A 27,603-nucleotide genomic window follows, 5' to 3' on the forward strand; every position below is an offset into this window, starting at 1 on the left:
CCACCTCCCCTTACATCGCAGCGCACCCCACCTCCGGTTACATCGCAGCGCACCCCACCTCCGGTTACATCGCAGCGCACCCCACCTCCCCTTACTTCGCAGCGCACCCCACCTCCCCTTACTTCGCAGCGCACCCCACCTCCCCTTACAACACAGTGCACCCCCCTTACCTTGTGCTGCTGCCAGGAAGAAGCTGGGGGAGGACCTGGAAAGCAGAAAGTGCAGGGTCTGGAGGAGGGCTGGAGTCAGCTGCCAGTCGGTTGAATGCTGAGACCACGGGAGGTGGGGTGTTGCAGCTGCACAAAGAGGTGCAGGATCAGTAGGAGGAGCTCTGTCCTCCTCTCTCCTGCCAACCACTGAGATGAGCCTCTTCGCAGCTGCACAGAGAAGCGCAGGATCTGTCAGAGGAGATCTGTCCTCCCCTCTTCTCCCACCATTGTGCTGGTGGTAACGATGGGGGTGCCGCAGCTGCATAGGAGCTGTGAGGGCCACATAAAATGGCCTGGTGGGCAGTGTTCATTTTGACATCAAATTTCGATTTCATTTTAGCCCTAGTCTTTTAACTAAAATCCCATTTGAGTTGTATTTTAGTCATCTGAACTTTTAGTTTTAGTCATATTTTGGTAGACGAAATTAATCGTAGAGAGAGAAAAATAAAGTGGGGCCGGGCTGTTCAGTGACTGATCACTGTGATAGCCAATCAGAGGCCCGGAATCTGGAGTCCCGCGTCCTGATCGTTAAAACGGGACCCGGGGCTCTCAGTGACACCCAGGTCTTTGTGCTGCAGCGCGCTCCCAGCAGAGAGATAGGTACGCAAATATGCGGCCCCGCAGAAAAAAGCCCAGATCTGTGAGGACACATATTTGTGTGACGTCGGCGCCAAGGGGTTAAAGTATATTTAAAAAAAAAAACAAATATTAGTTTTACCTTCAAATATTCTAAATGCTTACACATTTGTTAGCTCTTTTATATTCCAAACTTTTTAGGGACAGAATACTGTTTGTGGTTAGTTGTCTGTGTGGTCATGTGACTTTGAGAACTGTTGGCATCAGCCACAAGAACACACATGGAACTCGCTTCCCTTTTTTTTTTTTTTTTTTTTTGCAATGTACACTTAAAGTGATACTAAACCTGGAAATGTTTGTTATCTTAATGCATTGCTTGCATTCACCATTTCCTGTCTGGCCCATGTACATAAATGGCCAGACGGGAGCAGTGCAGGGTCAGGTGGCCATTTATAAGCGGCCTCCCCACCCCCTGCTTGTGCGCACTCCCTGGGAGCACGCAGCACCGTGATCCGGTGCCCGCTATGACACAGTGAAACACCGATCAATCGTTGTACGGGACCTCTCTGCGAGGTCCCAATCATGTGATCACTGATTGGCCAATCAGTGATCACATGAATAGTCGTAAGCAAGATGTCACTTCTGACATCATTGCTTGCTATGTGTGAAATCTGTGAATGATCACAGCGGTCACATGGTACAGGGCTATTCACAACAGCCTTGTACCATGTGACAAACTGTGACCAATCACAGCTTACACAGTATTTCTCAATGGCTGCAAGAATGCAGCCAGAGAGAAGGAGAAATGATTGCTTTTACAGCCTTTATGGGTGTAAAAGCAATCAGTGTACAAAAAAAAAATCTTTATAACCCCCCCCCCCCCACAAGTAGTACAGTGTCACTATGGTGACACTGTACTGCTAGGATGACAGTATGTAAAAAAAAAAAAACATAAATAATCTAAAAAAAAATAAAAATGTAAACAAAATTTTGAATAATTATTTTTTTTATTATAAACTAATTTTGTGTTATTTTTCTTTGCTAAAAAGATAACTGAACACATTTTGGCCAAGATTTATGAAGAAAGATTATTTATTTGCTAAATTTTATAAGAAAAACACTTTTTCTCCAAATTTTTGGACTTTTTCATTTATATAGCAAAAAAAATAATCCCAGTGGAGAATAAATACCACCAAAATAAAGTTTTATCTGTCTCAAAAAAATGCTAAAAAATTCATATGGGTACAGTGTTGCATGACCGCGCAATTGTCATTCAAACTGTGACAGCGCTGAAAGCTGAAAATTGGCCTGGGCAGGAAGGGGGTGAAAGTGTCCGGACTGGAAGGGGGGTGAAAGTGTCCGGACTGGAAGGGGGTGAAAGTGTCCGGACTGGAAGGGGGTGAAAGTGTCCGGACTGGAAGGGGGTGAAAGTGTCCGGACTGGAAGGGGGTGAAAGTGTCCGGACTGGAAGGGGTTGAAAGTGTCCGGACTGGAAGGGGTTGAAAGTGTCCGGACTGGAAGGGGGGGAAAGTGTCCGGACTGGAAGGGGGTGAAAGTGTCCGGACTGGAAGGGGGTGAAAGTGTCCGGACTGGAAGGGGGTGAAAGTGTCCGGACTGGAAGGGGGGGAAAGTGTCCGGACTGGAAGGGGGTGAAAGTGTCCGGACTGGAAGGGGGGGAAAGTGTCCGGACTGGAAGGGGGTGAAAGTGTCCGGACTGGAAGGGGGTGAAAGTGTCCGGACTGGAAGGGGGGGAAAGTGTCCGGACTGGAAGGGGGTGAAAGTGTCCGGACTGGAAGGGGGGGAAAGTGTCCGGACTGGAAGTGGTTAAGATAAAAATGTGTTTTTAGCTTCCCTGTGCTCCCCCTGCCTTGTGTGAAGGGAAAGAGAGCAGAGAAGAGATCAGGGCTCTGCATGGTTGCATCTCTTCTGCCCTCTCTTCCTTTTCACACAGGGGCTCGAACAGCAGCAGGAGCCATTGACTCTTGCTGCTGTCAATCAGATGTTGTGAAGAGGAAGTGTGGGGGGGGGGGGGCAGGGCTAAGTCTCACAGTGTGTGTCTATGGAGTGTGGCTCCTTAGACACACAGGTCGGGAGGGAGCACGCAGTGTGGATTCTCTAGAAAACGGCTGGCTATAGAGACACACAAAGAAGAGGAGGAGCCAGGATCGCCGGTGGGGGTCCCAAGAAGAGGAGAAGGATCGGCGCCACTCTGTGCAATACCACTGCACACAGCAGGTGAGTAGAACATGTTTTTTATTTAATTTAACCTCTTCACGCCGGCGCCTCCCGACATTTTAAGGGGTTTCAGACGCCGGGAGGCGGGGCTGGGTTTTAGGGTCATGTGGGCAGCACAGTGGCTAAATAGTTAGCACTTCCGCCTGGCAGTACTCGGGTCGTTGGTTCGTATCCCAACCACGACACCACCTGCCTGGAGTTTGCATGTTCTCCCTGTGCCTGCGTGGGTTTCCTCCCACACTCCAAAGACATGCTGGTAGGTGAATTGGCTCCTGTCTACATTGTCCCTAGTATGTGTATGTATGAATGTGAGTTAGGGACCTTAGATTGTACACCCCTTGAGGGTTAGGGACTGATGTGAATGCACAATATATATGTAAAGCGCTGCGTAAATTGACGGCGCTATATAAGTACCATAAATAAATAATAAATAATGTGCCCACCGTGATTCACTATCACGGCGGTCACATGATCGGAAAAGGTCCCGATCAAAAGGGGAGATCGGGACCTTTCCGTGAGACACCGACATATGTGCTGGGAGCGCGCAGGGTGCAAATTTATTGAATTTATAATATTAATAAATATATATATATATAATGGATAATAATAGAAATACCATACATGCGCTGTGGAGCGCTCAGATTATATATAGGTGCGTAAGACGTCTATGTATGGCGTTTTAAAGTGCGAAAGTGACATATTAGATAAAACACCAATAAACAGTAAATCAAAGTCCAAATGTAAAATATCAGGTGAATTCAGTGACTCCAGTGATAGTAAATGAGTATGTATTGCGCATTTGAGTAATCAGACCACTCCGGGTCTCCTGGATCTAGAAAGGTGAGGATCAAAGGATCATCTGACAAACCACCGCAAGACAGGTAATCAACGTGTCATCACTCTCCAGGTATCAGGAATACTCATCTATCCAGCAGGGGAGGATCACACTCCAAGCAACAGAAATACACTTTCTTCCAGCTGGGGGAGGGGGGGGGGGGCGGCACTCCCAATTATAAGGAGCACAAAGGAATCCACCTTGAGGGGGGGCTCGCCATAAACAAGCCCAAGCAAAAAGTACTGATAGTGTAGTATTTATTTGTTAATGTGTAAATCCACAAGCAAAGTAAATGCACTCACATCTGTAACTGTATAGAATTAAAGATGGCCGCCGGCCTCCCACGTGGCCTGTGCGGCGTGACGTCACTGGCTGGGCTCCACCGGTGACGTCACGCCGTACAGGCCCCGTCGGAGGCCGGTGGCCATCTTTAATTCTATATAGTAAAATCACATAGTATAACATTCCTGTATCAAACCATTTCACATACATTTTGTCCTGAGTGCTTTGTCCGGCGCCCTGCCTGCATTTTTACTGTTCTTTCTGCCTGGAAACTGAGAAACGTCCATGGCGTCCAAAAAGCGTCCCTTTAGGTCAAAAGCGGTTTTAGACCGGCTAGAGAACAGCGATAGTAAATCAGAACCACTTGCAGAATTGAGTGATAATGATTCGTGGGGGAAATTCCTCATCAGACACTGAAAACGATTCTGCGACTTTGCTCAGCGATGTGCGAACTTGGCGCTCTATTTCACATTTCAGTGTTTTTGGTTTGATTATATTATTGAATTCAATTTATTATTATATTATTATTTTTTATGATTATTTATTATATTATAATTTATGCTTTCGTGTTTCAAATTTTATCGTACCCGGGATGTTTACTAGACTCTTGTTCAGACAGATTTCAGTGAGTTATTCCTAAGAATTACAGGCCTACAATAAAAAAAAAAATAACGACATATTTCCATGCAAAAAAAGGTACCGCTTTGAGCACAGAAATACTGACATAATCAGACCGCTAGGGAGGTTAATGCTACAGCTGGTGAAGATGTTTCAGACAATTGTACCCTTCCAAACCTTGCAGGAACAGTTCAGGGATGGTATTTTTCTGTTTCAGCATGACTCTGCCCTTTTGTACAAAGCCAGCTCCATAAAGACATAGGGGTTGATTTACTAAAGGTTACTGTTCACTTAGATCCGAAGGGAAGCTCTGAAATGAGGTGAAGCTCTGCTGATTTTTCATCTAATCATGTGCAAGGAAAAAATGCTGTTTTTTGTTTTTTTATTTAATTAAAATTAATAAAATTTGCGTCATTTGCATTTTTAAAAGCGTGACATGTTTGGTATCTATTTACTCGGCGTAAAATCATTTTTTATATTTAGGAGCACGCAAACCTAGATCCCTCGCAAACGCAGTTTACAGTGTGGTTCACGCTTCTATGAGAATCGCCACCACTGATCTGACGAGGTTGAGCTCAGGTGGTAAAGCGGCCAATGGGGAGCAGTTTTAAATACAGATGAAGCTTCGCTCGCTAGCCGCTCACCTCCTGCTGTGCGCCCAGTTCCTAACAGGACCAGCACCAGTCTTGGGGCCCAGGGGTTGGGGACCTCTGGTCTAAGTCATTAGTTAATAGAGGAGGGGTTTTTTTTCACAGTGGAGCTTTTCTTTCATTTACTAACCATCTGAACACGCAGAAATCCTTTCTGAGAAAACATTTGTAACTATATATTTTATTTACCTTTTAGGTAACACATACAATATTCCAATATGCCTGTGGCTGCTGGACACCTACCCTTACAACCCCCCCATCTGCTTTGTGAAACCCACCAGTACGATGACCATCAAAACCGGGAAACACGTGGATGCCAATGGCAAGATCTACCTCCCATATCTGCATGAATGGAAGCATGTAAGTACTGGAGGGCCGGTCAGTAGGGTCAGTGTTTTTTTTTTTTTTTTTTTTTTTTTGTTTTTGTTTTTTTTCTCTTTGTCCACTGGTCATTTGGCTGGAAATCAAGTCATGTGACTGGTCTGAATGGGAATGTGCTGGAGTTATCAGGGTAGCAGCATGAGACTAGTACAGAACCTCCTGCATGGTATTGTGTCCTCACTGTACTTCTCCTCTACACAGCCTCCATCAGACCTACTCGGCTTAATCCAGATCCTGATTGTTGTGTTCGGCGAAGAGCCTCCAGTGTTCTCTCGATCATCTGCACCAGCTCCATACATGTATCCAGCACAGGGACCCCCCAACAGTAAGTTACCGATTTTTCAAAATCCTTCTGTTTCCTAACGTGTCAAAGCGTACGTTCAGTCATTTTGTGTAGAGTGGGGAAGAAGCAGAGCCCCTGTTGTTTTTTTACTGCTATCTGGGACTCTGTTAAAGGGATTTCCCTTCACTTCCTAGAAGCAGAACCCCTTATCAGGATTTCTTTGCTATCTGGGGCTCAATTAAAGGGATTTCCCCTCACTTCCTAGAAGCAGAACCCCTTATCAGGTTTTCTTTGCTATCTGGGGCTCAATTAAAAGGATTTCCCCTCACTTCCTAGAAGCACAACCCCTTATCAGGATTTCTTTGCTATCTGGGGCTCAATTAAAGGGATTTCCCCTCACTTCCTAGAAGCACAACCCCTTATCAGGATTTCTTTGCTATCTGGGGCTCAATTAAAGGGATTTCCCCTCACTTCCTAGAAGCAGAACCCCTTATCAGGATTTCTTTGCTATCTGGGGCTCAATTAAAGGGATTTCCCCTCACTTCCTAGAACTAGCATCCCCCCATCAGGACTTCCTTGCTATCTGGGGCTCAATTAAAGGGATTTCCCCTCACTTCCTAGAAGCAGAACCCCTTATCAGGATTTCTTTGCTATCTGGGGCTCAATTAAAAGGTTTTCCCCTCACTTCCTAGAAGTAGAACCCCTTATCAGGATTTCTTTGCTATCTGGGTCTCAAGTAAAGAGATTTCCCCTCACTTCCTAGAAGCAGAACGCCTTATCAGGATTTCTTTGCTATCTGGGGCTCAATTAAAAGGTTTTCCCCTCACTTCCTAGAAGTAGAACCCCTTATCAGGATTTCTTTGCTATCTGGGGCTCAATTAAAGGGATTTCCCCTCACTTCCTAGAAGCAGAACCCCTTATCAGGATTTCTTTGCTATCTGGGGCTCAATTAAAGGGATTTCCCCTCACTTCCTAGAAGCAGAACCCGTTATCAGGATTTCTTTGCTATCTGGGGCTCAATTAAAGGGATTTCCCCTCACTTCCTAGAACTAGCATCCCCCCATCAGGACTTCCTTGCTATCTGGGGCTCAATTAAAGGGATTTCCTCTGCTGACAACAGATTCACCGCAGAGGAAGAATTATTTTTAAGTGTAGTAGTCCGTGGCTAGAACCACAGACAGCTCTACGTTGCAGAATTTCTTACACTTCCTGTCTGGTGAAACTGTGTCAACATGACAGTTGTAAGGTGAGGGGAGCCCCCAGATAGCAAGCAAACCCTGACAGGAGTTCTAATATTCCCCACTATTGTAGAAAAAAAATTGGGGGCTGGATCTACACCTAAGACAACCCAAAAAATGTCAGCAGCCATGCTCCATAGGCTCGAAGGTTTCAGTTTTTTAACCACTTCCTGTCCGGCCCATGTACATAAACGGCTGGCGGGAGCAGTGCAGGAGTGGGTTGCCGTTTATAAACGGCGCCCGCCGTTACATGCTGTGTGCGCTCCCTGGGAGCGTGCGGCACCGCGATCCAGTGCCCGCTGTGTCCGATCGCTATACGGGACCTCTGTGTAAGGTCCCGATCATGTGATCACTGATTGGCCTATCAGTGATCACAGGAATAGTAGTAAGCAAGATGTCAGACATCATTGCTTACTACTAGTGAAATCTGTGAATGATCACAGAGGTCACATGGTACAAGACTATTCACAACAGCCTTGTGCCATGTGACAAGCTGTGACCAATCACAGCTCTCACAGTATTTCTCAATGACTTCAAGAATGAATCCAGAGAGAAGGAGAAATGATTGCTTTTCCAGCCTTTATGGGTGTAAAAGCAATCGGTGTAAAGAAAAAAAAAGTCTTCCATCACCCCCCACAAGTAGTACAGTGTCCCCATGGTGACACTGTACTGCTAGGGTGACAGTATGTTAAGAAAAAAACAAAAACAAATTTTAAATATAAAAATTTAAAAATGTAAAAAAAAAATTTAGAATTATAATTTTTGGTTATAAAATAATTTGGGTTTTTTTTTTTACTAAAAAGATAACTGAATATATTTTGGCAAAGATTTATGAAGAAAGATTATTTATTCGCAAAATTTTTTAAGAAAAAACTTTTTTTTTTCAAAATTTTATGACTTTTTCCATTTCTATAGCAAAAAAAATAAAAATCCCAGCGGTGAATAAATACCACCAAAATAAAGTTTTCTGCCACAAAAAAATGCTAAAAATTTCATATGGGTACAGTGCTGCATGACCGCGCAATTGTCATTCAAAGTGTGATAGCGCTGAAAGCTGAAAATTGGCCTGGGCAGGAAGAGGGTGAAAGTGTCCGGACTGGAAGGGGGGGAAAGTGTCCGGACTTGAAGTGGTTAAATCAAAATTTTACTGGTGTCATGCAGTAAGTAAAAATAGAATATGTCTACCATTTTCACATTTGTATGTTCCTATTTTAATAGGGTTTTAACCCCTGTATTGTCATATGTTCTGTCTTTTTTTTTTTTTGTAATAATTTAATTTTTTTTTTGTCTCACCCAGCCTCATACATACCTGGCTCTATGCCCCCGTATCCTGCAGCTGGTCATCCGTCTAACCCCAGGTACAGTCATCTGCACAGTATTACTTTTTGTGTATGCTAAACTTCACCCAGCATATTTATGTTTGCTACAAGACGATTGTTGCTTTAAGTGAGAATCTGTATCGTATTTAAACCCCCAAAACTAATTTGGGATTCCCATTGTAACAATGAACACCAAAACAAAGTGTGTTTAGTAAGTACTATATGGATAGTTGAAGTTGTGGCCAGTCATTCCTGTATTGACAGCTGTAGGTGTGACCAGTCAGTACTGAATGTTCAGGTGTAGGTGTGACCAGTCAGTACCATATGGATAGGTGTAGGTGTGACCAGTCAGTACGGTATGGACAGGTGTAGGTGTGACCAGTACTAGTATCAATCAGTACTAGGCAGACAGATGTAGGTGTGACCAATCAGTGCTATGTGGACCAGTGTAGGTGTGACCAGTCAGTACTGTATGGACAGACGTAGGTGTGATTAATCAGTATTGTGTGGACAGTGAGTACTATGTGGACAGGTGTACATGTGATGAGTTAATACTGTATGGACGGTGTAGGTGTGACCAATCAGTACTGTATGGACAGGTGTAGACAGAGAGTACTCTGTAGACAGGTGTAGGTGTGACCAATCCTTACCATATGGACAGGTGTATGTGTGACCAGTCAGTACTGTATGGACAGGTGTAGGTGTGACCAATCAGTACTGTATGGACAGGTGTAGGTGTGACCAATCAGTACTGTATGGACAGGTGTAGGTGTGGACAGTTAGTACCATATGGACAGGTGTAGGTGTGACCAGTCAGTACTGTATGGACAGGTGTAGGTGTGACCAATCAGTACTGTATGGACAGGTGTAGGTGTGACCAGTCAGTACAGTATGGACAGGTGTAGGTGTGACCAGTCAGTACTGTATGGACAGGTGTAGGTGTGACCAGTCAGTACTGTATGGACAGGTGTAGGTGTGACCAGTCAGTACCATATGGACAGGTGTAGATGTGACCAGTCAGTACTGTATGGACAAGTGTAGGTGTGGAGAGTGAGTACTGTATGGACAGGTGTAGGTGTGACCAGTCAGTACTGTATGGACAGGTGTAGGTGTGGAGAATGAGTACTGTATGGACAGGTGTAGGTGTGACGAGTCAGTACTGTATGGACAGGTGTAGGTGTGACCAGTCAGTACTGTATGGACAGGTGTAGGTGTGACCAGTCAGTACTGTATGGACAGGTGTATGTGTGACCAGTCAGTACTGTATGGACAGGTGTAGGTGTGACGAGTCAGTACTGTATGGACAGGTGTAGGTGTGACGAGTCAGTACTGTATGGACAGGTGTAGGTGTGACGAGTCAGTACTGTGTGGACAGGTGTAGGTGTGACGGGTCAGTACTATATGGACAGGTGTAGGTGTGACGAGTCAGTACTGTATGGACAGGTGTAGGTGTGGAGAGTGAGTACCATATGAACAGGTGTAGGTGTGACGAGTCAGTACTGTATGGACAGGTGTAGGTGTGACCAGTCAGTACTGTATGGACAGGTGTAGGTGTGATCAGTCAGTACTGTATGGACAGGTGTAGGTGTGAACAGTCAGTACTGTATGGACAGGTGTAGGTGTGATCAGTCAGTACGGTATGGACAGGTGTAGGTGTGACCAGTACTAGTATCAATCAGTACTAGGCAGACAGATGTAGGTGTGACCAATCAGTACTATGTGGACCAGTGTAGGTGTGACCAGTCAGTACTGTATGGACAGGTGTAGGTGTGACCAATCGGTACTGTATGGACAGACGTAGGTGTGATTAATCAGTATTGTGTGGACAGTGAGTACTATGTGGACAGGTGTACATGTGATGAGTTAATACTGTATGGACGGTGTAGGTGTGACCAATCAGTACTGTATGGACAGGTGTAGACAGAGAGTACTCTGTAGACAGGTGTAGGTGTGACCAATCCTTACCATATGGACAGGTGTATGTGTGACCAGTCAGTACTGTATGGACAGGTGTAGGTGTGACCAATCAGTACTGTATGGACAGGTGTAGGTGTGACCAATCAGTACTGTATGGACAGGTGTAGGTGTGACCAATCAGTACTGTATGGACAGGTGTAGGTGTGACCAGTCAGTACAGTATGGACAGGTGTAGGTGTGACCAGTCAGTACTGTATGGACAGGTGTAGGTGTGACCAGTCAGTACTGTATGGACAGGTGTAGGTGTGACCAGTCAGTACCATATGGACAGGTGTAGGTGTGACCAGTCAGTACTGTATGGACAAGTGTAGGTGTGGAGAGTGAGTACTGTATGGACAGGTGTAGGTGTGACCAGTCAGTACTGTATGGACAGGTGTAGGTGTGACGAGTCAGTACTGTATGGACAGGTGTAGGTGTGGAGAGTGAGTACCATATGAACAGGTGTAGGTGTGACGAGTCAGTACTGTATGGACAGGTGTAGGTGTGACCAGTCAGTACTGTATGGACAGGTGTATGTGTGACCAGTCAGTACTGTATGGACAGGTGTAGGTGTGACCAGTCAGTACTGTATGGACAGGTGTATGTGTGACCAGTCAGTACTGTATGGACAGGTGTAGGTGTGATGAGTCAGTACTGTATGGACAGGTGTAGGTGTGACGAGTCAGTACTGTATGGACAGGTGTAGGTGTGACGAGTCAGTACTGTATGGACAGGTGTAGGTGTGACCAGTCAGTACTGTATGGACAGGTGTAGGTGTGACCAGTCAGTACTGTATGGACAGGAGTAGGTGTGACTAGTCCGTACCGTATGGACAGGAGTAGGTGTGACCAGTCCGTACCGTATGGACAGGAGTAGGTGTGACCAGTCAGTACTGTATGGACAGGAGTAGGTGTGACCAGTCAGTACCGTATGGACAGGTGTAGGTGTGGAGAGTGAGTACCGTATGGACAGGTGTAGGTGTGACGAGTCAGTACCATATGGACAGGTGTAGGTGTGATGAGTCAGTACCGTATGGACAGGTGTAGGTGTGATGAGTAAGTACCGTATGGACAGGTGTAGGTGTGACGAGTCAGTACTGTATGGACAGGTGTAGGTGTGACGAGTCAGTACTGTATGGACAGGTGTAGGTGTGACCAGTCAGTACTGTATGGACAGGTGTAGGTGTGAGGAGTCAGTACTGTATGGACAGGTGTAGGTGTGGACAGTGAGTACTGTATGGACAGGTGTAGGTGTGAGGAGTCAGTACTGTATGGACAGGTGTAGGTGTGAGGAGTCAGTACTGTATGGACAGGTGTAGGTGTGAGGAGTCAGTACAGTATGGACAGGTGTAGGTGTGGACAGTCAGTACAGTATGGACAGGTGTAGGTGTGGACAGTCAGTACAGTATGGACAGGTGTAGGTGTGGACAGTCAGTACAGTATGGACAGGTGTAGGTGTGACGAGTCAGTACTGTATGGACAGGTGTAGGTGTGGACAGTCAGTACTGTATGGACAGGTGTAGGTGTGACCAGTCAGTACTGTATGGACAGGTGTAGGTGTGACGAGTCAGTACTGTATGGACAGGTGTAGGTGTGACGAGTCAGTACTGTATGGACAGGTGTAGGTGTGACGAGTCAGTACTGTGTGGACAGGTGTAGGTGTGACCAATCCTTACCATATGGACAGGTGTATGTGTGACCAGTCAGTACTGTATGGACAGGTGTAGGTGTGACCAATCAGTACTGTATGGACAGGTGTAGGTGTGGACAGTGAGTACCATATGGACAGGTGTAGGTGTGACCAGTCAGTACTGTATGGACAGGTGTAGGTGTGACCAATCAGTACTGTATGGACAGGTGTAGGTGTGACCAATCAGTACTGTATGGACAGGTGTAGGTGTGACCAGTCAGTACAGTATGGACAGGTGTAGGTGTGACCAGTCAGTACTGTATGGACAGGTGTAGGTGTGACCAGTCAGTACTGTATGGACAGGTGTAGGTGTGACCAGTCAGTACCATATGGACAGGTGTAGGTGTGACCAGTCAGTACTGTATGGACAAGTGTAGGTGTGGAGAGTGAGTACTGTATGGACAGGTGTAGGTGTGACCAGTCAGTACTGTATGGACAGGTGTAGGTGTGACGAGTCAGTACTGTATGGACAGGTGTAGGTGTGGAGAGTGAGTACCATATGAACAGGTGTAGGTGTGACGAGTCAGTACTGTATGGACAGGTGTAGGTGTGACCAGTCAGTACTGTATGGACAGGTGTATGTGTGACCAGTCAGTACTGTATGGACAGGTGTAGGTGTGACCAGTCAGTACTGTATGGACAGGTGTATGTGTGACCAGTCAGTACTGTATGGACAGGTGTAGGTGTGATGAGTCAGTACTGTATGGACAGGTGTAGGTGTGACGAGTCAGTACAGTATGGACAGGTGTAGGTGTGACGAGTCAGTACTGTATGGACAGGTGTAGGTGTGACCAGTCAGTACTGTATGGACAGGTGTAGGTGTGACCAGTCAGTACTGTATGGACAGGAGTAGGTGTGACCAGTCCGTACCGTATGGACAGGAGTAGGTGTGACCAGTCCGTACCGTATGGACAGGAGTAGGTGTGACCAGTCAGTACTGTATGGACAGGAGTAGGTGTGACCAGTCAGTACCGTATGGACAGGAGTAGGTGTGGAGAGTGAGTACCGTATGGACAGGTGTAGGTGTGACGAGTCAGTACTGTATGGACAGGTGTAGGTGTGGAGAGTGAGTACCGTATGGACAGGTGTAGGTGTGATGAGTCAGTACCGTATGGACAGGTGTAGGTGTGATGAGTCAGTACCGTATGGACAGGTGTAGGTGTGACGAGTCAGTACTGTATGGACAGGTGTAGGTGTGACGAGTCAGTACTGTATGGACAGGTGTAGGTGTGACCAGTCAGTACTGTATGGACAGGTGTAGGTGTGAGGAGTCAGTACTGTATGGACAGGTGTAGGTGTGAGGAGTCAGTACTGTATGGACAGGTGTAGGTGTGGACAGTCAGTACTGTATGGACAGGTGTAGGTGTGGACAGTGAGTACAGTATGGACAGGTGTAGGTGTGGACAGTGAGTACAGTATGGACAGGTGTAGGTGTGGACAGTCAGTACTGTATGGACAGGTGTAGGTGTGGACAGTGAGTACAGTATGGACAGGTGTAGGTGTGGACAGTGAGTACAGTATGGACAGGTGTAGGTGTGGACAGTCAGTACTGTATGGACAGGTGTAGGTGTGGACAGTGAGTACAGTATGGACAGGTGTAGGTGTGACGAGTCAGTACTGTATGGACAGGTGTAGGTGTGGACAGTCAGTACTGTATGGACAGGTGTAGGTGTGGACAGTGAGTACAGTATGGACAGGTGTAGGTGTGGACAGTGAGTACAGTATGGACAGGTGTAGGTGTGGACAGTGAGTACTGTATGGACAGGTGTAGGTGTGGACAGTGAGTACAGTATGGACAGGTGTAGGTGTGGACAGTGAGTACAGTATGGACAGGTGTAGGTGTGGACAGTGAGTATGGTATGGACAGGTGTAGGTGTGACGAGTCAGTACTGTATGGACAGGTGTAGGTGTGGACAGTCAGTACTGTATGGACAGGTGTAGGTGTGGACAGTCAGTACTGTATGGACAGGTGTAGGTGTGACGAGTCAGTACTGTATGGACAGGTGTAGGTGTGGACAGTGAGTACAGTATGGACAGGTGTAGGTGTGACGAGTCAGTACTGTATGGACAGGTGTAGGTGTGGACAGTGAGTACAGTATGGACAGGTGTAGGTGTGACGAGTCAGTACTGTATGGACAGGTGTAGGTGTGACCAGTCAGTACTGTATGGACAGGTGTAGGTGTGACGAGTCAGTACTGTATGGACAGGTGGAGAGGTGCTTTTTGCACACTCTAAGCTTGTTGCATCTTCACCTTTGTATCCTAAGTGTTTCTGTTCTGTGCTTGCAGTGGCTATCCTGGCTATTACCCCCCTGGCGGACAATACCCACCAACGTCTGGTCCCGGGATGTTTCCCCAGCCCCCTGTGCCTCACCCTCAGGTCACCAGCTCTGGTGAGTTATGTCTTTTTAATTGCAGTTTCCTTCTTGAGATGATTTTAGGTCCGCCACTCCAAGCTGCCAAAAGAAATAAATTGTTGGAATCTTTAAAGCAGAACAGTCCTGCACAGATGTACAGACTGCTTACTCTGATTTCACTGCACACTGTGAGTCAGACCTATTGCTCTGCGAATGTAATGTTCCCTCTAGCACTGACTCAGCATGGGGTTTGTCAGACCTCTGCAGATAGACCACTGCTTCCATACAGATAACAAGAGTCTTTCTCAGCAGCATGCTGGCAGGTGACAGGCTTTTCCACTCCTGCTGTGTCTGGTTTTTTTATAGAAAATAAACTGTAAGACTTTGCACAATATAACTGGATATAACATTTATAGTTAAAGTTGATCCAGGGAATATCCGATTGCCTCTCGGGGGACCAGGAAGGAATATTTTTCCCCTGCAGGAACAAATTGGATCGTGCTTTGCTGGGTTTTTTGCCTTCCTCTGGATCAACTGTGGGTGTAGGATTATAACTTCTTTTTTTTTTTTGATGGTTGAACTGGATGGACTTTTGTCTTTTTTCAGCCAGACTAACTATGTAACTATGTACATCTTTTGTTTTGATCACCCTGGCGTGTAGTAGTGCTGTAGTGCTCTTCAAAGTACATACTCGGCCGCAAAGAAAATGCAGCGTTGTCCCCAAACAGCGGGTCCTGCGTTGCGATTTTGGTCCACTTCCACTGACTGCCTCTTCTGGATGTAGGCAGCCAGGTCCTAAGATGTGCAGGACTTGTGCGCCCTCTGGGACACCCCTCGCTGCTCTGTGAGATGTAATGTAACCCCTGGTTTACATATATGCAGCCATGCGGGCCGTGTTTTGCGCAGGCACAAGAGCTCATTCATTTGAATGGACTCCCATGTCCCGTGCCACGCAGGGAAGAAGTCCCTGCACTTCTGAAAATGCAGCCTGCACGGGAACCTCGGTTCCCAGTACGCTTGCGTTTTCCAGTGCGGGCGGCGTGCCATTAGAACTAATGGCCCCCGCCCGCGAGTCTGCATTGCTCTGTGTGGGTGGTGCGGCTGCACGGATTTTCATGCGGATCTGCAGCGGCACCACCCGCACAGATGTGAACCTAGCCTAAATATCCCAAGATGCTGCAGAACCAATTGCGTGTCATTGTAGCCTAGGCTGGAATAGCAGAGGAGGGCAGGGTAAAAAAAAATGAGGAATGGAAAAAGAAATTTCCCCAATTGTGCTTAGTAAAATGGAACGAACTTCCTTTTGGGAGTTTAGTTCGGCTTTAAAAAGATGTTTGCTGGTGCAGCAGCATTGCCAGCACTAGGTGGGGCTACTTGCCACAAAAGCAGCAGATGGAGAATTTTGCAACAGAAAGGAGCCATAGACGGAGGTGCAAAGGCTTCTGGGCAGTGAATCTGAACCAGATCACTTCACCATGGGTGACACCCCTTTCTAAAAATGAGTACTCATCTGTGGAGTCAGAATGGCAGCTTCCATCTGAGGCTTCCTGTACAGGTTTTTTTTTTTTTTTTTGTTTTGAAACCGATCATCTTGAAAAGATTGCTGCCTTCAATATGCTGACAGTCAATATGCTCAACACGTTGACAGTCACCAGAAATCAGCCGCTAGTAGTTGTCAGGTTTGTTACCCCTGAGCCCCGGTACACACGCAGTGCGGGAAACGCTGCGAATCCTGTGCATTTCCCACACTGCATTGCAATCACATCGCGTTTATGCGGGAGTCAATGATAAAATAACCCCTTGGCGCCGGCACCTCCTGACCCTTTAAGGGTTTCAGAAGCCGGGAGGAGGGGCGGGGTTTCAAGGTCATGTAACCGCCGTGATTTGCCGTCACGGAGATCACATGGTCGAAAGAGGAGATCGGGACCTTTCCGTGAGTACCGGACATGTGTGCTGGGAGCGCTCTCAGCACATATGTTTTTGTTAATTGCACACAAATATGCAGCCGCTCGGCGTCAAGGCCCAGACGCCGGGAGGCCGCACATTTGCGTGCGACCGGCGTGAAGAGGTTAATGACACCCCAAAACAGATCGTAAAACGCGATTGCCAGAAATCTCATCGCACGTGTGAGAACTCCCATGCGATGCAATTCAGGTGAGGATTTTTGGGGCGGATGCGATGCTTTTCGAGCCATACAAAATGTATGGCTTTAATCGCCCCGCACAAATATTTGCATGTAATTCACACAGCAATGCGGTGCGATTCCTGTGCGAGTTACATGCAGTGTCCTGCACCGCATAGTGTGAACCCGGTCTGAAGGCGGCAGCATCCCACCTGTCCACCGGTCAAATAATTGTGTGCTAAGAAAAACTTCTTTTATTTTTTATGAGGCTTTTTATTGAGTGACAGCATACTGCAAGAGTTCATACATACACTATACATTTGTTACACCAATCTGTGTCTGATCAGCTGCATTGGAGACCAGAGGAGAGATTTGGGGGTCTAATCAGACCCCAGATCTCTCCATAAAGAGGACCTGTCATGGCTCATGCTGTCACAAGGGATAGCAGTAAAGTTTAATTGAAAAAAAAATTAAGAAACGGTGTAAAAAAATGTATAGATAATAAAAATAAAAGAAAAAAAGTGTAAAGTCTTTTAAATCATCACCTATGGAGATTTTTAGGTACCGCAGTTTGGCGCTGTTCCACAGGCGTACGCAATTTTAAATTGTGACATGTTTGGTATCAATTTACTCCGTGTAACATAATTTACGTTTTAACCAAAAAATAGGCATTCTATAGTGTTTGTGTGCAATAAAATTAATTTACAGATTGCGTTTGAAAAACCGTTGCGCAAATACCATGTGACATAAAAAAATCGCAACACCCACCATTTTATTTTCTACGGCCTCTGCTAAAAAATATATGATGTTTGGAGATTCTAAGTTTTTTTTTTTTTTTCTCAACCACTTCAAGTCCAGACACTCACCCCCTTCCTGTCCAGGCCAATTTTCAGCTTTCAGTGCTTTCACACTTTAAATGACAATTGCGCGGTCATGCGACACTGTACCCATATGAATTTTTTTAGCATTTTTTTGAGGCAGATAAAGCTTTATTTTGGTGATATTTATTCACCAGTGGGATTTTTTTTTTTTTGCTACGTAAATGAAAAAGTCCAAAAATTTTGAAAAAAAGTGTTTTTCTTATAAAATTTTGCAAATAATATTTCATCATAAATATTGGCCAAAATGTATTCCGTTATCTTTTTAGTAAAAAAAAAAACACCCAAATTAATTTTTATAACCAAAATTATAATTTTTAAACATTTGTTTTTGCGTTTTTATTTTATTTTTTTTAATTATTTATTTTTATTTTTTATTTTTTTTACATACTGTCACCCTAGCAGTACAGTGTCGCCATGGTAACACTACTACTTGTGGGGGGTGATTTTTTTTTTTTTTTTTTACACTGATTGCTTTTGCACCCATAAAGGCTGTAAAAGCAATCATTTCTCCTTCTCTCTGGCTGCATTCTTGCAGCCATTGAGAACTACTGTGTGAGCTGTGATTGGTCACAGCTTGTCACATGGTACAAGGCTGTTGTGAATAGCCCTGTACCATGTGATCTCTGTGACCATTCACAGATTTCACTAGTAGTAAGCAATGATGTCAGAAGTGACATCCTGCTTACTACTCTGCATGTGATCACTGATTGGCTAATCAGAGATCACATGATCGGGACCTCACACAGAGGTCCCGTACAGCGATCGGTGTTCCACTGTGTCCGGAGGACACAACGGGCACCGGATCGCGGTGCTGCGTGCTCCCAGGGAGCGCACATAAACAGGGAGCGGGGAGGCCGTTTATTAACAGCCACCCGCCCCTGCACTGCCACCGTCTGGCTGCTTATATATACAACGGCCGGACGGGAAGTGGTTAAATACAAATTCTTACATGTTGGAGAGAATTGTCAGAATTGGTCCAGTAGGGAAGTGGTTAATAGTGAGTGACACCAGTGACTGTGTGTGGTAGTAACCAGTAAGCTGTAGACCCATGTGGTCCTGTGTGGTCCCCCCCCCAGACAAACCCCCCCCCCCCCCTTCCCGCTCTCAGGTTGTCGTTCTGAGACGTCTTGCTGTAACAGGACTCTGGGGATGGAAAGGTTAGGATTGTGTTCAGCAGAGATCCCACGGCTGAGCTAAAAATACAAGAGGCAAATGTTAGGGGTCATGGAGACCCACAGCTGCACTGTCACATAGACCATCGCTAGTGCCCTCCTTTTAACCCATTTATGTGTTCAAAATGAAAGTGAACTTAACCTCTTAGGTGCCAGCCAAACGCAAATGTGCGGCCTCCCGGCATCTGGGCCTAGACGCCGTGCGGCCGCACATTTGCGTTCTATTGAAAAAACACATATGTGCTGAGAGCGTGCACCCAGCACACATGTCCGGTACTCACGGAAAGGTCTCGATCTCCTCTTTCAATTGGGACCTTTCCCGATCATGTGACCGCCGTGACAGCAAATCATGGCGGTCACATGACCCTTAAACCCAGCCCCGCCTCCCGGCTTCTGGAACCCTTAAAGGGCCGGGAGGCACCGGCGCCAGGGGTTAAAGTTTGCCATAGACAAAAAAATATATGTATCAACCTGGTGCTTCTTTATTATACAGTAAGTGGCAAAAACACCTAATAAACCATAATAAAATAAATAGCACACCGCTGTATCAGCTGTTGCACGCCAAAGTAAATGTCCAAAATTAGGAATGCGTTGATACCAGTATCAGTGCCTACACCAGGGGTGGGCAAACTTTTTGACTTGAGGGCCGCAATGGGTTCATATATTGGACCCGGGGGCCGGACCAAGAGTAGATGAATGATGTGTATGTGTCATCCATAGTAAGTATAGTAATATTCCCCCATAGTAAGCATAGTAATTCATCCCCCATAGTAATTCATCCCCCATAGTAATTCATCCCCCATATAGTAATTCATCCCCCATAGTAATTCACCCCCCATAGTAATTCATCCCCCATAGTAATTCATCCCCCCTATAGTAATTCATCCCCCCTATAGTAATTCATCCCCCATATAGTAATTCATCCCCCCTAGAGTAATTCATCCCCCATATAGTAATTCATCCCCATATAGTAATTCATCCCCCATAGTAATTCATCCCCCATATAGTAATTCATCCCCCATATAGTAATTCATCCCCCATATAGTAATTCACCCCCCATAGTAATTCACCCCCCATATAGTAATTCACCCCCCATATAGTAATTCATCCCCCATATAGTAATTCATCCCCCATATAGTAATTCATCCCCCCTATAGTAATTCATCCCCCCTATAGTAATTCATCCCCCATATAGTAATTCATCCCCCATATAGTAATTCATCCCCCATATAGTAATTCATCCCCCATAGTAATTCATCCCCCATATAGTAATTCATCCCCCATAGTAATTCATCCCCCCTAGAGTAATTCATCCCCCATAGAGTTATTCATCCCCCATAGTAATTCATCCCCCATATAGTAATTCATCCCCCATAGTAATTCATCCCCCATAGTAATTCATCCCCCCTATAGTAATTCATCCCCCCTATAGTAATTCATCCCCCATAGTAATTCATCCCCCCCATAGTAATTCATCCCCCCTATTGTAATTCATCCCCCATATATTAATTCATCCCCCATATAGTAATTCATCCCCCATATAGTAATTCATCCCCCATATAGTAATTCATCCCCCATATAGTAATTCATCCCCCATATAGTAATTCATCCCCCATATAGTAATTCATCCCCCATATAGTAATTCATCCCCCATATTGTAATTCATCCCCCATATAGTAATTCATTCCCCATATTAATTCATCCCCCATATTAAGTCCCCAAGTCCCCCCTGTGTCAATTCACTTACCTTTGCTCCGCGCGTTCCTCTCGCCGTGTCCCGCGCCGTTCCGGTGTAGCATGAAAATCTGTCTCCTATGAGGATCTGTCCCCTTCGACGTATCTGCGCATGTGCCAGTTTCAGGCATTAGCAGCCGATCGGCGATCTCCGGCACATGCGCAGATACGTTGAGGGGGACAGATCCTCATAGGAGACAAATTTTCATGCCACAGCCGGTCTTCAGGGCGGACTGTGAGAGGAGCCTAGCGGGAGCCTAGCTCCGCAGGCTGGATTAAAAGGTCCGCCGGGCCATATACGGCCCGCGGGCCGTAGTTTGCCCATTGCTGGCCTATACCAAGTATTTTATTTTTATTTATTTCAGGTACTTATATATTGCCGTCAGTTTACGCAGCACTTTACATATATATTGTACATTCACATCAGTCCCTAACCCTTCAGGGGTGTACAATCTAAGGGCCCTAACTCACATCCATACATACACATATAAGGGACAATTTTAGACAGGAGACAATTCACCTACCAGCATGTCTTTGGAGTGTGGGAGGAAACCGGAGTACCCAGAGGAAACCCACGCAGGCACAAGGAGAACATGCAAACTCCAGGCAGGTGGTGCCGTGGCTGGGATAAGAACCAACGACCAGAGTACTGCCAGGCGGAAGTGCTAACCATTTAGTCACAATGTTCCCAATACTGAAACCAATGCTATTTGCAGCAATACAAAATGTATGGATGCAAATTGCATGGCAAAGAATACCATGCAATTTGTATAGGAATGGCTGCAGCTTTCTTCCCCTTCCTTGCAGGAGTTTGGGCTAGAGGGCTTCTGATTGGTCAGCACCGTCATGATGCTGACCAGTCAGAAACCATCTAGCCCCTACTGTTATCCTTGCAAGGTGAGAGGAGAAAGCAGCTTCACAGGTCTGGGGATTTGAAATCTCCGCGGCTTTCTCACCTCCTTAGTTCTGGGATGACAGTATGGGTAGATGGTGCTGACCAATCAGAAGACGTCTATCCCGTACTGTCATCCCTGCAAGGAGCAAAGAGAAAGCAGCAGGGATTTCAAATCCCCAGACCTGTGAAGCGGCTTTCACTCCTTGCAGGGATGACGGTACAGGCTAGATGGCTTCTGATTGGTCAACACCATCATGATGCTGACCAATCAGAAACTGTCTAGCTCGTACTGTCATTCCTGCAGGGAGAGGAGAGAAATTCGCTTCACAGGTCTGGTGGTTTGAAATCCCCATGACTTTCTTTCCTTTCCTTGCAAGGATAACAGTACGAGCTAGTTGGCTTCTGATTGGTCAGCATCAACATGGTGCTATCCAGTCAGAAGCAGTCTAGCCCATACTGTCATCCCTGCAAGGAGAGAGAAACCCGCTTCAGAGGTCTGGTAGTTTGAAATCCCCGTGGCTTTCTCTCCTCTCCTTGCAAGGATAACAGTATGGGCTAGTTGGCTTCTGATTGTTCAGCATCATCACAGTGCTGACCAATCAGAAGCAGTCTAGCCCGTACTTTCATCCCTGCAAGGAGAGGAGAGAAACCCGCTTCACAGGTCTGGTGGTTTGAAATGCCCGCTGCTTTCTTTCCTCTCCTTGCAAGGATAACATTATGAGCTAGTTGGTTTCTGATTGGTAAGCATCATCACAGTGCTGACCAATCAGAAGCAGTTTAGCCCGTACTGTTATTCCTGCAAGGAATGAAGAGAAAGCCGTGGTGATTTGAAATCCACAGACCTGTGAAGCGGCTTTCTCTCCTCTCCTTGCAGGGAGGACCGTACAGGCTAGATTGCTTCTAATTGGTCAGCAGTGTGATGGTGCTGACCAATCAAAAGCTATCTAGCCACTACGGTCATCCCTGCAAGGAGAGGAGAGAAAGCCACAGGGATTTAAAATCTCCAGCTTTTCCTTCTGTGACAGCATGGGATCGGTGCAGGGAGGTTTCCCGCACTACTCGTGTGCGAACCTCGGGCTACGACAATTCTGGGCTCACACAGGAGCGGTGCGGGAACTGTATGCGATCTGGACAGGAATCGCTCCACATTCCTGTTCAAATCGCATGCTATTCTTTGCCGTGTAATTTGCGCCCATACATTTTGTAGTGATTCAAATCGCACCGCCAAGTATCAGTCTTCGAACTCTCCAATCAAAGTAGGACAGGCATCAAAAGAAGACACTGACTGCTGATTCTGTACATTTGTTTTGTTTTTTTCGGGACTTTTACTTTGTTCAGCTGAATTCTTGTTAGACTTTCATCATTTCACATTCCAGGGGGTCACAGGTTGACGTACAGAAGGATTTTAGACAACGTGTTCATTTTATGTTTGTTATACACAGTGCTGCTTTATGTTCGCTAACCCGTTCCTGCCCAGTCCCGGTATCCATTTAACTGGATCTTCACGCCGGAGGCCCTTAACCTCCTTAGCGGTATTCCCGAGTGTAGCTCGGGGTAAAATTTCTATACCAAGAGCGGTAACCCTGAGCTACACTCGGGCTTACCATGCGGCGTTGCTCTGGGGGTCCCTGCAGCACTTACCTTGTCCTTCGCTCCCGCTATGTGTCCCCTGCAGCATCCCCGGCCATCTCCTCCGGCCGATGCCGGCATCCGGCTTCTGTGTTCCGGTCCCTGTGACGTCGGGACGTACGGGCGCCAGAACCGGCGGGAAATTTGAAATTTTTAAAAAATGTCATTTTTGCTGTCATTGCTGTTTCAAACCATTTCACATACATTGTGTCCCGAGTGCTTTGTCCGGCGCCCTGCCTGCATTTTTACTGTTCTTTCTGAATGGAAACTGAGAAACGTCCATGGCGTCCAAAAAGCGTCCCTTTAGGTCAAAAGCGGTTTTAGACCGGCTAGAGAACAGCGATAGTAAATCAGAACCACTTGCAGAATTGAGTGATAATGATTCGTGGGGGAAATTCCTCATCAGACACTGAAAACGATTCTGCGACTTTGCTCAGTAATGTGCGAACTTGGTGCTCTATTTCACATTTCAGTGTTTTTGGTTTGATTATATTATTGAATTAAATGTATTATTATTATTATATTATTATTTTTTATGATTATTTATTAAATTATAATTTATGATTTTCAAATTTTATCATCCCCGGGATGTTTACTAGACTCTTGTTCAGACATATTTCAGTGAGTTATTCCTAAAAATTACAGCCTACAATAAAAAACTACATATTTCCATGCAAACAAATGGTACCGCTTTCAGCACAAAAAATCAGAAAGAATCAGACCGCCGAGGAGGTTAAAAAAAAAAAAAGCCTGAAAAACATTCAGCTCGGTGTGAACGGAGCCTGAAAGGTAAACGTACCCTTCAATGAGTACACATTTGTCTAGGCTTTACGTGTTTTTTGCGTCTTTTTTTAGTTGTGTATAGACAAAACAATGTTGCCACTGGCTCTGGCAGTATATAGTGCCGTCTAACCCCCCTGCCATCCACCCTCCGCATGCTGTACGCATGCAGCTGTGATATCTTCACGTGGCTCCGGAGACCTTTGTGTATGCGGTTATTGATTACATTTCGTAATATTCCGAGTGATTTGTATATACGGTAATGGCCTCAAATGGCTCACATGATAATAATTTACACCCGGCCATAAAACACGCCTCTGCGTTATCAGAGATTAGATGGATTGCAGAACCGGTCAGTCCACGACTCCTCAGTTTCTCTCTTCTGTGAGAATCTATTTAAAATGAGAGTAAAGGGATCTGAGCTCCGCTAACTGAAAACACTATTTAATCCATTCTTAAAGGATAAGTCCATCTTTGGGAACATGTTACATGTTCCACCTGTTTTCAGGGTGTTACATGTAACATGTTTCCCATACTGCAGCTGCCGCCTCCCTCCGACAGTTGTAAGGAGAGAAGTTCCCCCAGAGTAGCTGTCAGATTTAATACCAGTGTGACAGTGTGGGGCTCCGCCCACATGGCCATGTCATTCATTCACAGAGTTCTGTGAATGAATGCACTACAAGTCCCAGCAGCCTTAGCGGCTGTGGGCTTGTAGGTTTCAATGAATTACAACGGTGCTGTGGAGCTCTGTGGTAGTTCGAGTCTTCCTGTCAGTATATCTGCTTCCTCGTACATCCCGTATGGGCAAGCAGATATACTGACAGGTCTGCAGGAAGCCTGCATGGCACCAGTGATTTAATGATCACTGGTGCAATGCTTTCCAGACTCCTGCAGACAAAAATAATAAATGCACATTTTTTTTATCTGCAAATAAATGCACAGATAATATGCACCCCCACGGGGTCTGGGGAGAGGGGATATAGTGAATGCAGGGTCCGGGGAGACTGGATATAGTGAATGCAGGGTCCGGGGAGAGCGGATATAGTGAATGCGGGGTCCGGGGAGACCAGATATAGTGAATGCAGGGTCCGGGGAGAGCGGATATAGTGAGTGCAGGGTCCGGGGAGACCAGATATAGTGAATGCAGGGTCCGGGGAGAGCGGATATAGTGAATGTAGGGTCCGGGGAGAGCGGATATAGTGAATGCGGGGTCCGGGGAGACCAGATATAGTGAATGCAGGGTCCGGGGAGAGCGGATATAGTGAATGCAGTGTCCGGGGAGAGCGGATATAGTGAATGCAGGGTCCAGGGAGACCAGATATAGTGAATTCAGGATCCGGGGAGACCAGATATAGTGAATTCAGGATCCGGGGAGACCAGATATAGTGAATGTGGGGTCCAGGGAGGGCTGATGTAGTGAATGCAGGGTCCGGGGAGAGCAGATATAGTGAATGCAGGGTCCGGGGAGACCGGATATAGTGAATGCGGGGTCCGGGGAGACCGGATATAGTGAATGCAGGGTCTGGGAAGAGCGGATATAGTGAATGCGGGGTCTGGGGAGACCGGATATAGTGAATGCAGGGTCCGGGGAGAGCAGATATAGTGAATGCAGGGTCCGGGGAGAGCAGAAATAGTGAATGCAGGGTCTGGGAAGAGCGGATATAGTGAATGCGGGGTCTGGGGAGACCGGATATAGTGAATGCGGGGTCTGGGGAGAGCGGATATAGTGAATGCAGGGTCCGGGGGGGACCGGATATGGTGAATGCTGGGTCTGGGGGGACCGGATATAGTGAATGCAGGGTCCAGGGGGACTGGATATAGTGAATGCAGGGTCCAGGGAGACCAGATATAGTGAATGCGGGGTCCGGGGAGAGCGGATATAGTGAATGCAGGGTCCGGGGGGACTGGATATAGTGAATGCAGGGTCCAGGGAGACCGGATATAGTGAATGCGGGGTCCGGGGAGAGCGGATATAGTGAATGCGGGGTCTGGGAAGACCGGATATAGTGAATGCAGGGTCCGGGGAGACCGGATATAGTGAATGCGGGGTCCGGGGAGAGCGGATATAGTGAATGCAGGGTCCGGGGAGACCGGATATAGTGAATGCGGGGTTTAGTAACACTTTAAGCCTTCTTTCTTCCTCACTGCAGGTCCAGCCAGGGATGGCACCATTGGCGAGGACACTATTCGAGCCTCCCTCATTTCAGCCGTTAGTGACAAGTTAAGATGGCGGATGAAGGAAGAGATGGATCGCGCACAGGCGGAGCTTAATGCATTGAAACGCACAGAAGAAGATCTGAAGAAAGGACACCAGAAGTTGGAGGAGATGGTCACTCGGCTAGACCAGGAGGTGGTGAGGCAACCTTTCATGGTATTATTGAAATAAACAGGATGGTGTATACGGGCTCATCACACTGACCTATTGAGTGGTGTCCGTGCGTCCAAACTGCTGCATAATTCTCTCCATAGAAATCACGTGGAACATACGTTGTATGCAGGTATCTGCGTATAAATGGCAGTTCTTGCATTTGCAGGCACGTGTGTGTGGGTGTGTTATCTCTATGCGCCTGCAAATATTCTGTGTGCATGAGTCCAAAAGGTGCGGACTGTGACGCCACTAAGACATAGCCAGAGGCACCAACAAAATGGCGGCTGTCTGCACACACACACCGACTGCCTGTTGCATGAATGTGAATAAAATGAGTAAAAGATGGCTTCCTCTCCTATTCTCCATTTGTAGAGACGCGTTTCCCCTTTTTTAGGGCTTAAAGTGGAATTTAAACTGCGTGCCTACAAGTCCCAGCAGCCTTAGTGGCTGTCGGCTTGTAGCTTTCAATGAACTACCATGGTGCTGTGGTGCCCCATGGTAGTTCATCGAAGCTTCCTGTCAGAATATCTGCTCGACACACCCGTACATCCCGTACACCCCCTACATCCCGTACACCCCGTACTTCCCGTAAACCCCCTACATCCCGTACACCCCGTACTTCCCGTAAACCCCCTACATCCCGTACACCCCGTACTTCCCGTAAACCCCATACATCCCGTACACCCCGTACATCCCCTACATCCTGTAAATCCTGTAAACCCCATACATCCCGTAAACCCCCTACATCCCGTACACCCCGTAAACCCCTTACATCCCGTACACCCCGTACTTCCCGTAAACCCCCTACATCCCGTACACCCCGTACTTCCCGTAAACCCCATACATCCCGTACACCCCGTACATCCCCTACATCCTGTAAATCCTGTAAACCCCATACATCCCGTAAACCCCCTACATCCCGTACACCCCGTAAACCCCTTACATCCCGTACACCCCGTACTTCCCGTAAACCCCATACATCCCGTACACCCCGTACATCACCTACATCCTGTAAATCCTGTAAACCCCATACATCCCATACACCCCCTACTTCCCGTAAACCCCATATATCCCGTACACCCCGTACATCCCCTACATCCTGTAAATCCCATACATCCCGTAAACCCCATACATCCCGTACACCCCGTACTTCCCATAAACCCCCTACATCCCGTACACCCCGTATATCCCCTACATCCTGTAAATCCCATAAACCCCATACATCCCGTACACCCCGTACTTCCCGTAAACCCCATACATCCCGTACACCCCATATATCCCGTACATCCCCTACATCCTGTAACTCCCGTACATCCCGTAAACCCCATACATCCCGTACACCCCGTACTTCCCGTAAACCCCCTACATCCCGTACATCCCCTACATCCTGTAAAT

The 27,603-nt window shown here is 46.6% G+C and overlaps 1 protein-coding gene across 1 annotated transcript in view; it reads left to right on the forward strand.

Annotated features, from left to right (window-relative positions):
- TSG101 (tumor susceptibility 101) overlaps window positions 1-27,603 on the forward strand; it is a 56,364-nt gene that overhangs the window by 19,349 nt on the left and 9,412 nt on the right. The window contains exons 4-8 of the mRNA XM_089662282.1: window positions 5,602-5,765; window positions 5,988-6,111; window positions 8,605-8,665; window positions 14,560-14,663; window positions 25,991-26,193. Of these exons, the coding sequence (XP_089518408.1) occupies window positions 5,602-5,765; window positions 5,988-6,111; window positions 8,605-8,665; window positions 14,560-14,663; window positions 25,991-26,193 (656 nt within the window). The remainder of the gene's footprint in view (window positions 1-5,601; window positions 5,766-5,987; window positions 6,112-8,604; window positions 8,666-14,559; window positions 14,664-25,990; window positions 26,194-27,603) is intronic.

The sequence above is a fragment of the Staurois parvus genome, unplaced genomic scaffold (genome assembly GCF_062004578.1).
Source record: "Staurois parvus isolate SC_StPar_1 unplaced genomic scaffold, SC_StPar_1.0 ptg001452l, whole genome shotgun sequence".
Taxonomy (NCBI): Eukaryota; Metazoa; Chordata; class Amphibia; order Anura; family Ranidae; genus Staurois; species Staurois parvus.